The sequence below is a fragment of the Erpetoichthys calabaricus genome, chromosome 4 (assembly GCF_900747795.2).
Source record: "Erpetoichthys calabaricus chromosome 4, fErpCal1.3, whole genome shotgun sequence".
NCBI classification, from domain to species: domain Eukaryota; kingdom Metazoa; phylum Chordata; class Cladistia; order Polypteriformes; family Polypteridae; genus Erpetoichthys; species Erpetoichthys calabaricus.
Genome location: NC_041397.2, coordinates 305866721 through 305883535, shown reverse-complemented (window position 1 = coordinate 305883535; position 16815 = coordinate 305866721). Strand labels below are relative to the sequence as shown.

The window sequence follows — 16815 nt, the reverse complement described above, 5'->3', positions numbered from 1 at the left end:
TTCTTATCCTAAAGATACTCTCAGTTCTTCTGCTCAGTTCTCCTGTTGTGCCTTATGGGGCCTGTACTGTATGTTGCAGATGTTTCTTATGGCTCATGTAGAGATAATATAATCCCTTCTTTTAGTCTTTATGGCCTTTGATCACTACATACCTGTCATTTACCCTTTGCGGTACCCTTCGCTTATTACTAATTAAAACAGTTATCAATATTCTGTTAGTGTTAAATATTTTAATAGTAATACATTTTTGCAATAAGGTTCAAACTACATATCACCATTTCTGTTTCTGAGCTATGATTCTGTCACACCAATATCCTTCCTTTCTGTTTCTGTGATTATACTACCATGGTCCATGTAACTTGTTCTGAAGATCCTAAATACTTAATACCATTGTCTGCCGCTCTAGTTGTCTCTGGTGTCTTCCCAGGAATTTTTATTCTCATTTCCTACACTCGGATTGCTATTGAAGCTCTGAGGATTTCTTTAGCAGGAGGGAAAAGTAAAGTTTTCAGCACTTGTGTGACCCACCTGTTCGTGGTCGGACTATTTTATGTTCCACTTTCATTGTTTTATACACTGCCTGGCCAAAAAAAAAGGTCACACACTCAAATATTTCACTGGACCGCCTTTAGCTTTGATTACGGCATGCATTCGCTGTGGCATTGTTTCGATAAGCTCCTGCAATGTCACAAGATTTAGTTCCATCCAGTGTTGCATTAATTTTTCACCAAGATCTTGCATTGATGATGGTAGAGTCTGACCGCTGCGCAAAGCCTTCTCCAGCACATCCCAAAGATTCTCAGCTCTGGAACAGGGTAAATCTGGACTCATCAGACCACATGAACTTCTTCCATTGCTCCAGAGTCCAATCTTTATGCTCCCTAGCAAATTGAAGCCTTATTTTCCAGTTTGCCTCACTGATTAGTGGTTTTCTTACGGCTACACAGCTGTTCAGTCCCAATCCCTTGAGTTCCCTTCGCATTGTGTGTGTGAAAATGCTCTTAATTTCACTATTAAACATAGACCTGAGTTCTACTGTTGTTTTTCTTCGATTTGATTTCACCAAACGTTTAAGTGATTGCCTGATCACGATCATTCAGGATTTTTTTCCGGCCACATTTCTTCCTCGAAGACGATGGGTCCCCACTATCCTTCCAGTTTTTAATAATGCGTTGGACAGTTCTTAACCCAATTTTAGTAGTTTCTCCAATCTCCTTAGATGTTTTCTCTGCTTGATGCATGCCAATGATTTGACCCTTCTCAAACAGACTAACATCTTTTCCACGACCACAAGATGTGTCTTTCGACATGGTTATTTAAATAATGAGAAGCAACTCATTGCACCAGTTGGGATTAAATAACTTGTTGCCAGCTAAAAGATAATCGCCCATGCAGTAATTATCCAATAGGAGACTCGTACCTATTTGCTTAGTTAAATCCAGGTGGCGACTTTTTTTTTGGCCAGGCAGTGTATATTGCCAGGAGCAGGAGTGACGATAACAAGAAAAACTTACAACGTTATGCTTATTCATGGAAATGAGATGCCGTCTATGATGAACCCTGTTATCTACAGTTTTAGGAATAAAGAAATAAATAAAAGTATTCATACACTCTTTATCAGAAGAACATAAACTCATATAAGAAGGAAATAAAAATATACTGTATGTTGTGTTGAGATTAGGGTTAGGTTAGGGATGTGTAACTTGTTACAAATTGATGCATAGACTGTTAAACTGTGCTTTGCCAATACTTAGTCCAGATAATGTGTTAATCCAATTAATTTAAAAAATTTAAATAATGTTCTAGTGTATATAGTGTTTAATATGCATATAACCCATGAATACTGTTGGATATTTAGTGCATTTAAAAAAGCAATCTGGAAAGAGTTACGGAAATGTGAAAGAAACTACAAAGTCATGTAGCTGCAGTGGAAACCCTAATTAATTTAAAAATATATCTGGGATATGGGAGAATTTAGCCTTTAGATAACCAAAACAAGCTATGTTGTCTTATACAAGTCATCAATTACTTCAGTTTGTGTATTCACCTTTCAGATGATGAAATTAAATCTATGAACATGATATGTAAATTTTTTGCAGAAAACTGTCTTCTCGTTACAAATTTTGTTACTTTCATAAAAGTTAATCTTTTCTTTTTACTGATGCTGTTGAAAATGCTGACAAAATATTTCAACAACCAGTGTGATATTGTTATCCTGTTATTGTGTCCTTTCATCAGCTCCATATTCTATGTTATGATGCATAGCTCTTAAATAAATTTTGTTACTTCCATATACGTCATAGCCATTGTCATAAAGCCACAGGTTTTCCTGATATCCTGTCAATGTGCCCTTTCATAAAGCACATCTCTGAAACAATGAGGAGCTCTGCCTCTCTTTTGAATTATCTCGATCATCTCACATTCTGTTTTCTTTAAAAATTTAAAAGGTTACTGTAACTACTCCTAACTTCTCTCTGCAGTCTCTCGAACCCTCAATCCCTTTGCTCTTCCTTCCTTTTTTAAAACCTCCTCTCAGTTACTCATCTCCTCAGAGAATTGTCCATCCTTTTGAAGTCAAAATCTTCCATGTCAACCCAACCAGTTAAAGTATCCCACAATTCCTGCTCTCTCATAGTTCATCAGCAGCTGTCTGTCCATCACAGAACTGCACATTATATTGTTAATCCTCCATCTTGACATCTCTTTGCCAAAGGGTTGAATGAACCTGGACAAATTCCATCCTGCCTCTGAAAGTCAACAAATAAAGATGTCCTCATTAGCTGGGTGAGTAAAAATAAAAAAAGAAAGCATAATCTGAGCTGGATGGCTGATATTACCTTTGATTGAATCCGAACACAGGGTCACGGGGGTCTGTTGGAGCCAATCCCAGCCAACACAGGGCACAAGGCAGGAACCAATCCCAGGCAGGGTGCCAACCCACCCACAATGTATCCTGGATGTCCAAACACCATCTCCAACCATAATTCTTATTCATTTTAAAGACTTCTATTTATGGGTACATTTGTGATATAGTTTTGATTTATGTTTTTCTGCACTATACTTTTGCTGGTTGCTGTTGTATGTTGCAATGTTGAAATGTAATATTCTGTACATTGTATTGGCGTTTGTTTTTTGCAATTGTGGTAGCCAAACTGCTAGCAAATACAACATCTGGCAATTAAGTTTAATTCAAATTGATTCCAATAATATTCAGGTTAGGTTGATTGGTATTTGAACATTTGTTCACTGTGGTTTATAATTGTGTCCTGCAATTGACTGGCACTTCATCCAGGATGTTCCCTACCATCAAACTGTGCGATCTACCAAAAAAATTAAACCATGTGCATTTTCTATATTTCTACTGCTTTTTAATATTTATAAATTTGCAGGTGCACCCTGGGACTGTTTACTGGTAAGAGTACAATCGAAGAATATCCTGAACTGAATGAATGTTCAACCCCTTCTTAAAAACTTATGCCAGATGGGCACCTAGAGAGCACTTTGTGGGTTTGCTCAGGTAGCAAAGGGGGACTGAGAATGGTGGGATTTTCTCTCCATTTTTACGTCCAAAGTGGTGGACCACAGCAATACTTACTTCTGATGTTATTTCCTCGCTGGTACCAGAATACCCAGTTCCTGCTCCACACCCTGTTTAAGAAATGGTCAGACCAGAAGTCCACATTCATTCTCGATTCGTCAACTGATGGAGACAGAACTCCACCCGCAAGAGCTCCATTTTCAGGCTGAAGAAGCCCAACCTCAGAATGAACAGTCCTTTTTTCTTTATTCTTGCCTATAATTACTTTTTACCCATTAAACAGGGTGCCACCACAGACCCCAGTGCTTCATCTGTGTATTTGCTTATTTTCTCACAATAAGAAAGAAAAGTTTATCAGCTCACATTATTCACAAATATGCCAATAAATAGAAAAATGCCTAACAGAACTCGTGAATGGCACCATAGCATTTGTGTCACCCCCTGCCAACTTCCAGAGCGTGCGTGATGACATCCTTGCTCTTGTTAGAAGTTAACATAAGTGACACATTAACAGCATATGTGACAAACTGCTGCTCTGAACAATTAGAACGGTAAGTAACCATTAGACTGTAAATCCCCAATTCACACAAGGCAGGCCAGGTGTGTTAAAAATATTGCAATTAAATGAGTTTTTAGAAACCACTTTATCATTAACAAGAAGAAGCCACAAGAGAAAACTGTTTTAGGTACAGCAGTGTCTCAGGTCCCCTGTGTGTTTGTTTCTCAATAAAAGGACCGAGTCAAAACAAATAGAGATGGACAAACCAAGGACATGTTGGGCTTTCCTGCTTTATGTTATTTTATCAAAATGTTTCTAATTGCAGCAATAGAAATGAGGTTCCTCATGTTTCTCTTAAATTATTAGGCTTATCAATTAAATTAAAGGAGAAGAAGGCACAAAGAATACAGAACTGTAATGAGACGGATTTCACTGAGACACTTCAAAATGTAGGAAATGAACAAGACGCATGGCTTTTGGAAGAACTGGGAATGTTGAAAAAATCTGAAAGGTATCCTTATGTATTAATTTAGCAAGTAATGTTAACCATATGGTAATGTATTAATAAATTATCCTAGAATAGGCTCTTTAATTATGTATACTCATTTTTCTACATAGTCATCAGATAACTGTATGCATTTTTGCCAGCATTAAATAAGTTTTGTGAAGCCATCACGGTTGAAGTCCATTCCACACAAATGTCCTGAAGAAATCCTCAGCTTCTTTGTTGGATGCATAATGTTGCCCACAAAGGTCTCCTTTAAATTTCAGAAAGCAGCTATCCCCATAAACAGCTTGCATACATCAATAAATTTCAATTGGAATAACATCATCTGCTATCAGGAACTCAATCACAGCACATTGTGTAAATCACACTGATGAGGGTACAGCACAGGGTGCCATTACATAGCAAACAATAAGAAAACAGCCATTCATAATGACCTGCTGTAAACTGGGGTGATAGCGGAGAACGTACATAATGTATCGCATATCACTGCTGCCCTCTGTAGATGAGATATGAAATTCAAAGTATTTCTTTTCATTCAACCCTCATACTATTATTTTGTACAGATTTTGTTTTCACGTGGTCTACTCAGGGTAGTCACTTTCCCATCGCTTCTCAGTCATATCTGCTAGAGATAACTTCAAACACACTCTCTGTTGCTCTGTCTCTGCTGCTTTAGAGCCATTTCCTGAGTAGTTTGAATCTTTAGCAGGTATTTACTGTATTCTGTTATAAGTATTACTTGTCAAACTATAGAACACACTAGCAAGCTTGTGATTTATATATTTTACAGAAGTAGTTTCCTGTTTATTGAAGTTGTCTTCTAATTATTCAGTACTTATGTTATTGAATGTCCATGACAGCAATAATGGTATCACAACAAAAGTTTTTGAGTTAATTCTTAGGGAAAGTGAGCTACAGAATGTCTAAACCACATGATGAAAAAAAATTATTGAAGGTTCACCATCTCGTACATACATAACTAAAACTATCTTGTAAAACCTCAAGCAGTGCTACAATAAAGTCCAGAGGAGAGCAACAAGGCTGATTCTGGAACTGTGAGGTATGAGTTGTAAGCAGTTGAACTTTTTCATTGTAAGGAAACAAATATTAAGAGTTATTAAGAGTAAATTCTGGAATAGGTGTCAGCGATGCCTGCAGTGGGCACTCACCCTGTGGTCTGAATGTGGGAAATGGGGACACAGTGTGTAAAAATGGCACCGTCCTGACTCTCTGTGGCACCACTTAACAGCTTATGTCTAGTGAGTGTATTCATGCAAAATGGCTGCTGTCGCAACCTACAGGTGGAAGTTGCACAATGGTGGTGACTCCCCACTAATTATGCAAAGCACTTTGAGTAGTGAGAAATGCACTATATAAATGAAAAGAATTATTATAAAAAATCTGGACATGTTTTCATTAGATATATTAGAAGACAGCCTATGCATGGTATGCAGAAGGGATTCCTATCCAGTGTCTGTTAAATTGAGAGCATTTCCAATTACACAAATAAGTCAAAAATAATTTTATTTTGTTCATAATAGCTTGTCCTGTTTAGATACCACAGATACAGCTCTCTGTTCTGTCATCGACTCAGCTCCTAGTGTTTAAAAAATTCAAATGTATTCATTTACTATTATTATTATTATTATTATATGTACTTTTTTTTGTTATTTAATGGCTAAGTTACTCTCTTTTTTTACTGTACATTTTGTTATTTTGCAGTTTGGTGCAATTAAAGTGGTTGGTTTTTGAAAACATTATCCTTTACCATATTAAGTTTTGTCTGTGATAACATATTCTTTCTTCACTTGGATTTAAATATTTGTATTATAAAGGTGTCACGTTATTTAGACAATTGGACCGTTACTGGGCACAACGAACAACAGAAGAAACAAAAGGTGTTTTAGTGGGCATATAGATTGGGTGATTGTGTATTTTAATTACTGTATATAAAGATAATTTTTCAGTGCTAATTCAACTGCTGGTGAGGGCCCAAGTTAAAGTCCTGGTTATGGCCCACTAAAGGATAGGGGTATCGCTAGATCCCTCAGTTTTGATTTTTTGGAAATGTGATTTTGCTTTATATTATTTTTTATTTTAATATTTTTTTCAAATATTTCCAACTCTGAAAAGTTCAAATAAAGACTGACAGTCTGCAGCTCTCCTCCTGTCTTCTCTAGCAGCAGGACCACCTTATGCTGTTGGAAAGCAACTTTAAGCTTGAGACACAGATAAATAGAATAATAGCAGTGAAGTAGTTGTGAGAATGTGTGGCCTAATGTAAAAGATGAAAAAAAAAATGTCATGAGGGACCTGAGATTTTTAACTATTACTGTGAGGAACAGTTGCACGTTACTGGGCTGGTCGTACACCCACTGGCCTAATTCTTCAATTAGAAAGAAAAACAGCCACACCAGAAAGCAGTTTAACACTAGAATTACCAAAGCCTATGAAAAATACTCGTAAACTCAGCCCACCTTAAATCCGTTCGCACCTTTCCATCACCGTCTTTTGTTTTGTAAATGTGTTGATAAGTCCAAGCAGTAAGCAGCCTGCTATCCCATCCTCCCACCACCGCAGAAACAGCAAAAAGCCCTCCCAGCTGAAGCTTTGGAGTGAAGTACCTAGAGCTATATAGGCTAAAAAATATATCATTATTTGGAACACATGCATTTTATGTGTGTTCCGTGTCTGCAAAGATCTATGTAGGATGACAGGAAATGAAAAAATGTTGAACACATACCTAAAAGACAAACTTTTTTCATGTTTTAGTACTAACAACAAAATTTTGACATGAAGTGTATTCTGTGTGAAGACTGAAGTCCAAATATCAAATAAACACTTTCACAAAAGGTACAATATAACAGTACAAGTGTGCTTTTATTCAAGAGTATGACCGATTAAAAATAAATCAGTGTGATTTGCTGTCGCAGCAATAAGAGCTGCTGATTCCTCTTCGAAAGGTTGCAGGTTTGAGCCTTCCTGTGTCCCAAAATACAGTAAATGTTTTGAGTAGTGAGCTGCTCTTATTGTAACTATTATACAATAAAAGCTTACATTTGATTTCAGTTTGTAACAGCCGGTGTAAATGTATAGTAATGTTGGCTTTTTTTTATTCAGTTTTATTCTCTCACTCGCGTTCACGCTCGCCCCGATCTGGCACTGTTAATTTTCAAATAAAGTCAAGCTATAACAGTGGTGAATTCAGATGAGGATGAGGATTCTACATCGGAGAAAGAGAACAGAAGCCCTCCCCACAAGAAACATCCACTCACATATAAGAACAATGCAGCTGCACCAGGCGTAAAGGCAAAAGATGGCACCATTTGGTTGCAGGACGAGGTCCGACGTCATCCTGCCAGTCAGTTCTGCCCCACACCTGTCCTTCAACTAAACAGCACGGCTTACAAAGCTCACCAACATATCGGGCAAAGTCCTGTTTCTGATTATGTTTTGTGATGGTCTTTACATAAGAAACATTTATATGTTACTTATATAAAAGCCAGACTTGAATGTTGTTTACCTTGATTTATTTACTTATCTTTCTACAGCATAAAGTCACAAGTAGACTTCAAAGTTTCCTGTGTTTGATCAACAAGGGCATGCTCACAAATTACACGTGTAATGACACGAAAAATACCTGCTGACACTTCAGACTTCTTTTTTTGATCACATACACCAACCAGATCTAAACACTAGCGTGAAGAGTCGCTCACGTACTGAACAGTCTATACCTGCAGGTGGAAGCTGCCATCGCACTTTTGCCGTCACTGTAATTTGTATATGAAAGTCAGATCGAATGGTATTTACCTTGATTTATTTACTTATCTTCCTAAAGCGTAAAGTCACAAGTAGACTGCTAGACTGCAGATCTTCCTCTGTTTGATCGACATAGGCATGCTAAAATTCATGTGTTCCAAATAACGGTATATTTTTTAGCCTATACAGGTCTAGGTACCCCACTCCCTGATAAACAAAGCTTGAGCTGGGAGAGGTTTTTGCTGTTTCTGCAGCGGTGGGAGGATGGGATAGCAGGCTGCTTGCTGCTTGGGCTTATCGACACATTTACAACACAAAAGACGCTGAATAGAGAGGTGAGAATGGATTTAAGGTGGGCAGGGTTTACAAGCTTTTTCATAGGCTTTGGTAATTCTAGTGTTAAACACCCTTTCAGGTTCTGCAGCAAACATGTTAATTGTGTGTGTATGGAATCCTAATATAATTAAATTAAGAAATACAGCAAGCACATAAATAATGTGGCTTGCACCCAGAAGTACTTCTGGTGACCCGTTAGGATGGTCTACAAGCACTTCCGGGTGAGGCGGAAGCCCGGCAAAGTAGTGCTTCATAGTCCCTGCAGCACTCACAGAACCCAACAGGGCTGTGCCGAACTCCAACTTGCATGAAGCCGAGTGGGAATCCAAGGCACCACTGCAACCCAGGGGGGCTGCCATCTAGCACTCCAGGGGAGATAATGCTCTGTGTATATTCTCTCCCCCGGTCCTTCCATTAAGCAGGAGTCCCAGCTGGGCAAGGGCACTGGCTGTCCACCACAATACCAATGGAGTGCGTATACAATCCTAAACAACCAAAATGTCAGAATTGATACATTGTTGATTAATCCAACCAGTAGATTGCATTGTTATCCCAATTTCCAAAAATAGGCACTGCGTGGGCCCAAAACAGCATTCATATACAAAAAGGGAAATGCCCCAAGTTTTAATACAATTCTGAGCAAAATAAAATATAGCTTCGCTTCCTGGGTCCTCCCTGCGTGGAGTTTGCATGTTCTCCCCGTGGGTTCTCCCCTCCGGGCGCTCCGGTTTCCTCCCACAGTCCAAAGACATGCAGGTTAGGTGGGTTGGCGATTCTAAATTGGCCCTAGTGTGTGCTTGGTGTGTGGGTGTGTTTGTGTGTGTCCTGCGGTGGGTTGGCACCCTGCCTGGGATTGGTTCCCGCCTTGTGCCCTGTGTTGGCTGGGATTGGCTCCAGCAGACCCCGTGACCCTGTGTTCGGATTCAGTGGGTTGGAAAATGGATGGATAAAATACAGCATATTACTCTTGAATGTTAATACTGAATATTATTAATAACCTGCTCATTTGCAAACAGAAAGGTGATTATCATGGTGCATTTATATTTACAGTACAAGAACTAATTGTTATTAAAATTTAAATATTTGGTTATAAATTTAAAGTACACAAAACCATCCATCCATCCATCCATCCATCCTCTTCCGCTTATCCAAGGTCGGGTCGCGGGGGCAGCAGCTTGAGCAGACATACCCAGACTTCCCTCTCCCCGGCCACTTCTTCTAGCTCTTCCGGGAGAATCCCAAAGCATTCCCAGGCCCTCCAGTGTGTCCTGGGTCTTCCCCGGGGCCTCCTCTCGGTTGGACGTGCCCGGAACACCTCACCAGGGAGGCGTCCAGGAGGCATCCTGATCAGATGCCCGAGCCACCTCATCTGACTCCTCTCAATGCGGAGGAACAGCGGCTCTACTCTGAGCCCCTCCCGGATGACTGAGCTTCTCACCCTATCTTTAAGGGAGAGCCCAGACACCCTGCGGAGAAAACTCATTTCAGCCGCTTGTATTCACGATCTCGTTCTTTCGGTCACTACCCATAGCTCATGACCATAGGTGAGGGTAAGAACATAGATCGACTGGTAAATTGAGAGCTTTGCCTTACGGCTCAGCTCTTTTTTCACCACGACAGACCGATGCAGAGCCCGCATCACTGCGGACACCGCACCGATCCGCCTGTCGATCTCACGCTCCATTCTTCCCTCACTCGTGAACAAGACCCTGAGATACTTGAACTCCTCCACTTGGGGCAGGATCTCGCTCCCAACCCTGAGAGAGCACTCCACCCTTTTCCGGCTGAGGACTATAGTCTCAGATTTGGAGGTGCTGATTCCCATCCCAGCCACTTCACACTCAGCTGCGAACCGATCCACACAAAACATGCTCATTATTATAAATCCAACAAAAAATGCACTTTGTCAGCAATGCACAACATATAATTAGCGGGATTAGAATGAAGCACTGAACAGAAAGCACAAACAAGTACGGAGTCAGTGAGCGTACTGGCTCTGCATACGTGATGAACTCATTGGGTGTGTCTGGCTCTGCTGGAATGAGAGGTAGAAGAATTTTGCATACTTACCATTTACAAACTAATGGAATATTCTGTTAATGAATAAAAATCAAAACATTAAGAAACAGCAAAAGTGTAAAATGTACATTTCACTCACAAGAAACAGTTCTGTCTCCTTTTCTGTTCACTCTTTACACCTCAGATTTTAAATATAACAGTAGGTCATCTCACTTGCAGAAATTCTCTGATGATTCTTTACTTATCGGGTTTATTGATAAGGAGGATGAGACAGAAAAGAGGTGTCAGGTGGGGAACTTCCAGAATTTTCTTCAACTTAACATAAGTATACCATTTCACCTGCCTTGGCAGCATTGTAGCCAGTGCAGGATTTACGTATAAGCTACACAAGCTATAGCTTAGGGCCCCCGCCTTCTTGGGGGCCCCCAAAACAAATTGTCCGAGTGAGCAATTGCCATATATACTTAAATATACTACAGCATTATTTGTCCCAATCAGGCCCGGCCTCAGGCATAGGCAAAGTAGGTTACCGCCTAGGGCCCCGGATCGACTCCTTGGTCTAATTTTCACGCATTTCACAGAGCTTCCAGGGGGGCTCCTGGACCCCCCTTTCGCCTAGGGCCCCATAATACCTAAGACCGGGCCTGATTGTAGCGAGAAACTGTGTCTGACCAAGATACCCTATGTTGGATTTGGAAGTTGATAGCTGTTATGTGCTGCTTGGGGTCTATTTGTACATTCAACAGCATCGTCCTACCAAATAAATTCGCCTTCTGAATTTGACTGTAATTCCTACCACTATGTATGCCAGTGAAACGTAGAAGGCAAATGCAACCATCGAGAAACTCCTGAATGTGTTCTAGCCACGGTGCCTGCAACAGATCCTTTGTATCTCATACTGTGACCACGTCAGAAATGAAGAAGTATATTGTCAAACCAGTACTCACTTTCTAGCCGACATTGTCACTGAATGCTGGTTCTGGTTCGCAGGCCACATTCTCAGAATGTCCCCAGAACACCTACTAAAAGTGCTCAGGCTGTGGGCACCAGTGCATGAGAAACAGAAGCAAGGACAAACTTTCTCAAAGACCTTCATACAGTAAACTTGGCATGGGACAAAACTGAGGCCGTTGATGTTGACCAAGGTCGATTGTGATTGCTTGGCACCCAATGTGACTCCCAGTGCAGAAGGAACAAAGTCTACAGTAAGTAAGTAAAGTGATTTTCTACACTGTGTTGTGCTGGGTTGGTAACATCACTTTAAGAGTGGCCCACCAAATCAACATGCTAATTAAAAGGGCAGGCTTAGTTATATATGCACTTTGGACTCCCTGAAGGTAGAAGCGAAGGAGAAAATGAAGAAAAACCTAAGTGAGATTATAAACAATGCTACACATCTTCTCTCTGACACGTTAACACTGAGAACATTCAGCCAACAAATGATCTGTGTATTATATTCTGCCTTTCACATCTATCTGTCTATTGCTTTAATTGGGGAGGGTTTTAGGTGGGTTAGTAAATAGGTATTTGGAGGTTGTATTTTCTTTTTTTCGTTTTCAAATATATATTTATATTTTTCATGTATCTTCATTTTTGTTTTTTCTGTATTTTGGTGTGAGACCTGAGTGGACGTTGTGTTGGTCACTGGTTTTTGATTAGTGTTGTTGCTGCTGTAGGGGTGACAGCATATCATTCTTGTGCCTTTAGTTTAGTGATTTGAACACACATATTTAATAGACCTTTTCTATTCTAAAGAAGAAATCTAAAAGCTCATACTTTTTAGCCTTTCATTTGAGAACCAGCTGAAAAACTTCTTTGGGCAACAGATTGTGAGATAGCTAAAGTAATGCCTTTCACAATCAGTCATACATTTTGTGATATTAAACGGTTGGTCTACGGTGTGCTGTTAGCTTCTCACTTGACATCTCCTGGTTTCTTCAAAGATTCATAGAGTATACCATTTCCCATGGGGTTACGTGACAGACATCCTAATTTTTGTTTTTATTATTCTTTCGATTTATGAAACTGAACAACGCTACCATCGCCGTCTCAGAATTTATACCATTGAAACAAACCAGTAGACCTTTACGATTTCTGTTCTTTCATTCATCTGCTTCTTTTCAATGTTAGTTTGAGGTATGCTTTTAGTGTCTTACATGGTATCTGCTGTTTCTTCAAAAGTTCATATAGTATACTATCTCCCACCAGGTTACGTATTAGATATTCTAACATTTGTTTTGATTGCTTTCTAGATTTATGAAGATGAAGAACGCTACCATCACTGTCTCAGAATTTATACTTCAATGTGCCATTGAATCAAACCAGAAGACCATTATGATTTCTGCTCTTGCATTCATCTACTTCATATCCATGTTTGGAAATCTACTGGTGATCTTGGTAATAATCCTGAACCCTCAACTCCATGCTCCAATGTACATTTACATCGGCACCTTGGCGGTGATAGACCTAGCAAACGGCTCAATTCTCATCCCAAAGATGCTGTCTGTCCTTCTGCTCAGCTCTTCAGTGGTGCCTTATGCTGCCTGTGTGTTGCAGATATTTCTTTTACTTCATGTTGAGGAAATGGAATCCCTTCTCTTAACATTGATGGCCTTTGATCGCTACATAGCTGTTGTTTATCCTTTGCAGTACCCTTTAGCCATTACTAATAAAAAAGTTGTCATTAGTCTCTTAGTGTTAAATATTTTTGCAATATGTTTCAAATTGCATATCCCTATTTTTACTTCAGAGCTATCATTTTGTCATACTAATATCCTTCCTTTCTGTTTTTGTGATTATGCTACCCTGGTCCATGTGTCATGTACTGACGATCCCAAATACTTAATACCCCTGATTACTGGTGCAGTTGTCTATGCTGTCTCCCCACTGGTTTTAATTCTCTTATCTTACAGTCGGATTGCTATTGAAGCCCTGAGGGTTAATTCAGCAGGTGGGAAAAGTAAGGTCTTCAGCACTTGTGTGACCCACCTGCTTGTGGTCGGACTTTTTTATCTTCCACTTGCAATGTTTTATATATTGCCAGGAGCGGGAGTCACGTTTACAAGAGAAACTTACAATGTGATATTTATTCTTGGAAATGCAGTGCCGTCTATGTTGAACCCAATTATCTACAGTTTTAGGAATCAAGAAATAAATAAAAGCATTCACAAACTCTTTATTAGGAGAAGATCAACTCCTATAAGGAGGAAATAAAATATTTACTTCATCTTGTGTAGAGATTCAGTAAACTTAGTGATAAACTGATAGTAGTGTAGCTTATCACAAACTGATACTTAAACTCTTAAACTCTCAAAGAGTACTTTATCAATACTAAGTCCAGGCAGTGTTTCACTGATTCAATAAAAAAGTTAAATAAAATGTTGTTATATTTGAAAGGAAACTGGTAACTTAGACACTGCAAGGTCTGAATGAGACCACATCATGAGTATTGACTGTTGCTCTCTGTCCAAGCTTCCTGAGCTACTCTTTGATTTTTCTAACATCATTTGGCTAAAGGACACGTCTTCTCTAAGAAGAAAACAAGGAAACCTGATTCTGAAAAAGAATTTAGCAGAATGTCTTAAATTAGATAGCGATTAATAGCATTTAACCCAAGGATCCTGCTGGAAATTTAGGAGAAGTGCATTTCAGTAGCAATCCGGAAAGAGTTGTGGAAATATGAAAAGACCTGCAAAGTTATGTAGCTGCAGTGGAGAGCATAAGAAATTTCAAAATGTATTTGGCATTAGATTTCCAAACAAGCTGCATCGTCTTATGTATGTTATTAAATATTTCAGTTTGTCCGTTTACCTTTCAGATGAAATTAAATATATGAACGTGATATTCAAAATTTTGGCAGGAAATCTTCTTTAATTGCTAATTTTGTTACTATCATAAATGTCACATTTCTTACTTTGTTGTTTTTCGTGATGAAAATTGAAAATAATGACAAAATATTTCAACAACCAGTGTCATGAAGCCACAGTTTACCTTTGATCATGACATCCTTTCATCAGCTCCATATTCTGGGATATGAAGCACAGTTCTGAAATGATAAGGAGCTCTAGATAGATAGATAGATAGATAGATAGATAGATAGATAGATAGATAGATAGATAGATAGATAGATAGATAGATACCTCGCTTTTCTCTAATCTTGATCATCCCTCATTTTGTTTTCTTTATTAACTTTAACTTTACTGTAGTATTCCAAACTTCTCTCTGATCTCTCCAGTATACTGAATCCTCAACCCTTGCTCTGTGTTCCTTTTATAAACCTTCTCTCTGCTATTCGCCCCCTCAAAAGATTGTCCACCCTTTTGAAATCCAAATCTCCTGTGTCCACCTCATCAGTTAAAGTATCCCATGGGTTCTGTTCTCTCATAGTCCATTAGCAGCCATGCACCCATTACAGTATTTCATAATATGTTGTTGTTTTCCTGTAGGGGTGATAGCTCACTGTTTGGAATAAGTTTAATTGTGGCGTTTTAAGTAACCTGAACCTAAATAGATATACAGTGGTGTGAAAAACTATTTGCCCCCTTTCCTGATTTCTTATTCTTTTGCATGTTTGTCACACAAAATGTTTCTGATCATCAAACACATTTAACCATTAGTCAAATATAACACAAGTAAAACACAAAATGCAGTTTTTAAATGATAGTTTTTTATTATTTAGGGAGAAAAAAAATCCAAACCTACATGGCCCTGTGTGAAAAAGTAATTGCCCCCTTGTTAAAAATTAACCTAACTGTGGTGTATCACACCTGAGTTCAATTTCCGTAGCCACCGCCCAGGCCTGATTACTGCCACGCCTGTTTCAATCAAGAAATCACTTAAATAGGAGCTGCCTGACACAGAGAAGTAGATCAAAAGCACCTCAAAAGCTAGACATCATGCCAAGATCCAAAGAAATCCAGGAACAAATGAGAACAGAAGTAATTGAGATCTATCAGTCTGGTAAAGGTTATAAAGCCATTTCTAAAGCTTTGGACTCCAGCGAACCACAGTGAAGCCATTATCCACAAATGGCAAAAACATGGAACAGTGGTGAACCTTCCCAGGAGTGGCCGGCCGACCAAAATTACCCCAAGAGCGCAGAGACGACTCATCCGAGAGGTCACAAAAGACCCCAGGACAACGTCTAAAGAACTGCAGGCCTCACTTGCCTCAATTAAGGTCAGTGTTCACGACTCCACCATAAGAAAGAAGACTGGGCAAAAACGGCCTGCATGCAGATGTCCAAGACGCAAACCACTGTTAATCAAAAAGAACATTAGGGCTCGTCTCAATTTTGCTAAGAAAACATCTCAATGATTGCCAAGACTTTTTGGGAAAATACCTTGTGGACTGATGAGACTAAAGTTGAACTTTTTGGAAGGCAAATGTCCCGTTACATCTGGCGTAAAAGGAACACAGCATTTCAGAAAAAGAACATCATACCAACAGTAAAATATGGTGGTGGTAGTGTGATGGTCTGGGGTTGTTTTTGCTGCTTCAGGACCTGGAAGGCTTGCTGTGATAGATGGAACCATGAATTCTACTGTCTACCAAAAAAATCCTGAAGGAGAATGTCCGGCCATCTGTTCGTCAACTCAAGCTGAAGCGATCTTGGGTGCTGCAACAGGACAATGACCCAAAACACACCAGCAAATCCACCTCTGAATGGCTGAAGAAAACAAAATGAAGACTTTGGAGTGGCCTAGTCAAAGTCCTGACCTGAATCCAATTGAGATGCTATGGCATGACCTTAAAAAGGCGGTTCATGCTAGAAAACCCTCAAATAAAGCTGAATTACAACAATTTTGCAAAGATGAGTGGGCCAAAATTCCTCCAGAGCGCTGTAAAAGACTCATTGCAAGTTATCGCAAACGCTTGATTGCAGTTATTGCTGCTAAGGGTGGCCCAACCAGTTATTAGGTTCAGGGGGCAATTACTTTTTCACACAGGGGCCATGTAGGTTTGGATTTTTTTTTCTCCCTAAATAATAAAAACCACCATTTACAAACTGCATTTTGTGTTTACTTGTGTTATATTTGACTAATGGTTAAATGTGTTTGATGATCAGAAACATTTTGTGTGACAAACATGCAAAAGAATAAGAAATCAGAAGGGGGCAAATAGTTTTTCACACCACTGTATTATAACGAGGCGATA

At 39.3% G+C, this 16815-nt stretch overlaps 1 protein-coding gene across 1 annotated transcript in view; it reads left to right on the top strand.

Annotated features, from left to right (window-relative positions):
• The window catches only part of LOC127527357 (olfactory receptor 1468-like), a 67959-nt gene extending 53543 nt beyond the window's left edge, over positions 1-14416 (top strand). Inside the window, exon 2 of the mRNA XM_051925920.1 lies at positions 12912-14416. Within this exon, the coding sequence (XP_051781880.1) occupies positions 12916-13872 (957 nt within the window). The 5' untranslated portion in view covers positions 12912-12915 and the 3' untranslated portion in view covers positions 13873-14416. The remainder of the gene's footprint in view (positions 1-12911) is intronic.
• Positions 14417-16815: the final 2399 nt, after the last annotated feature.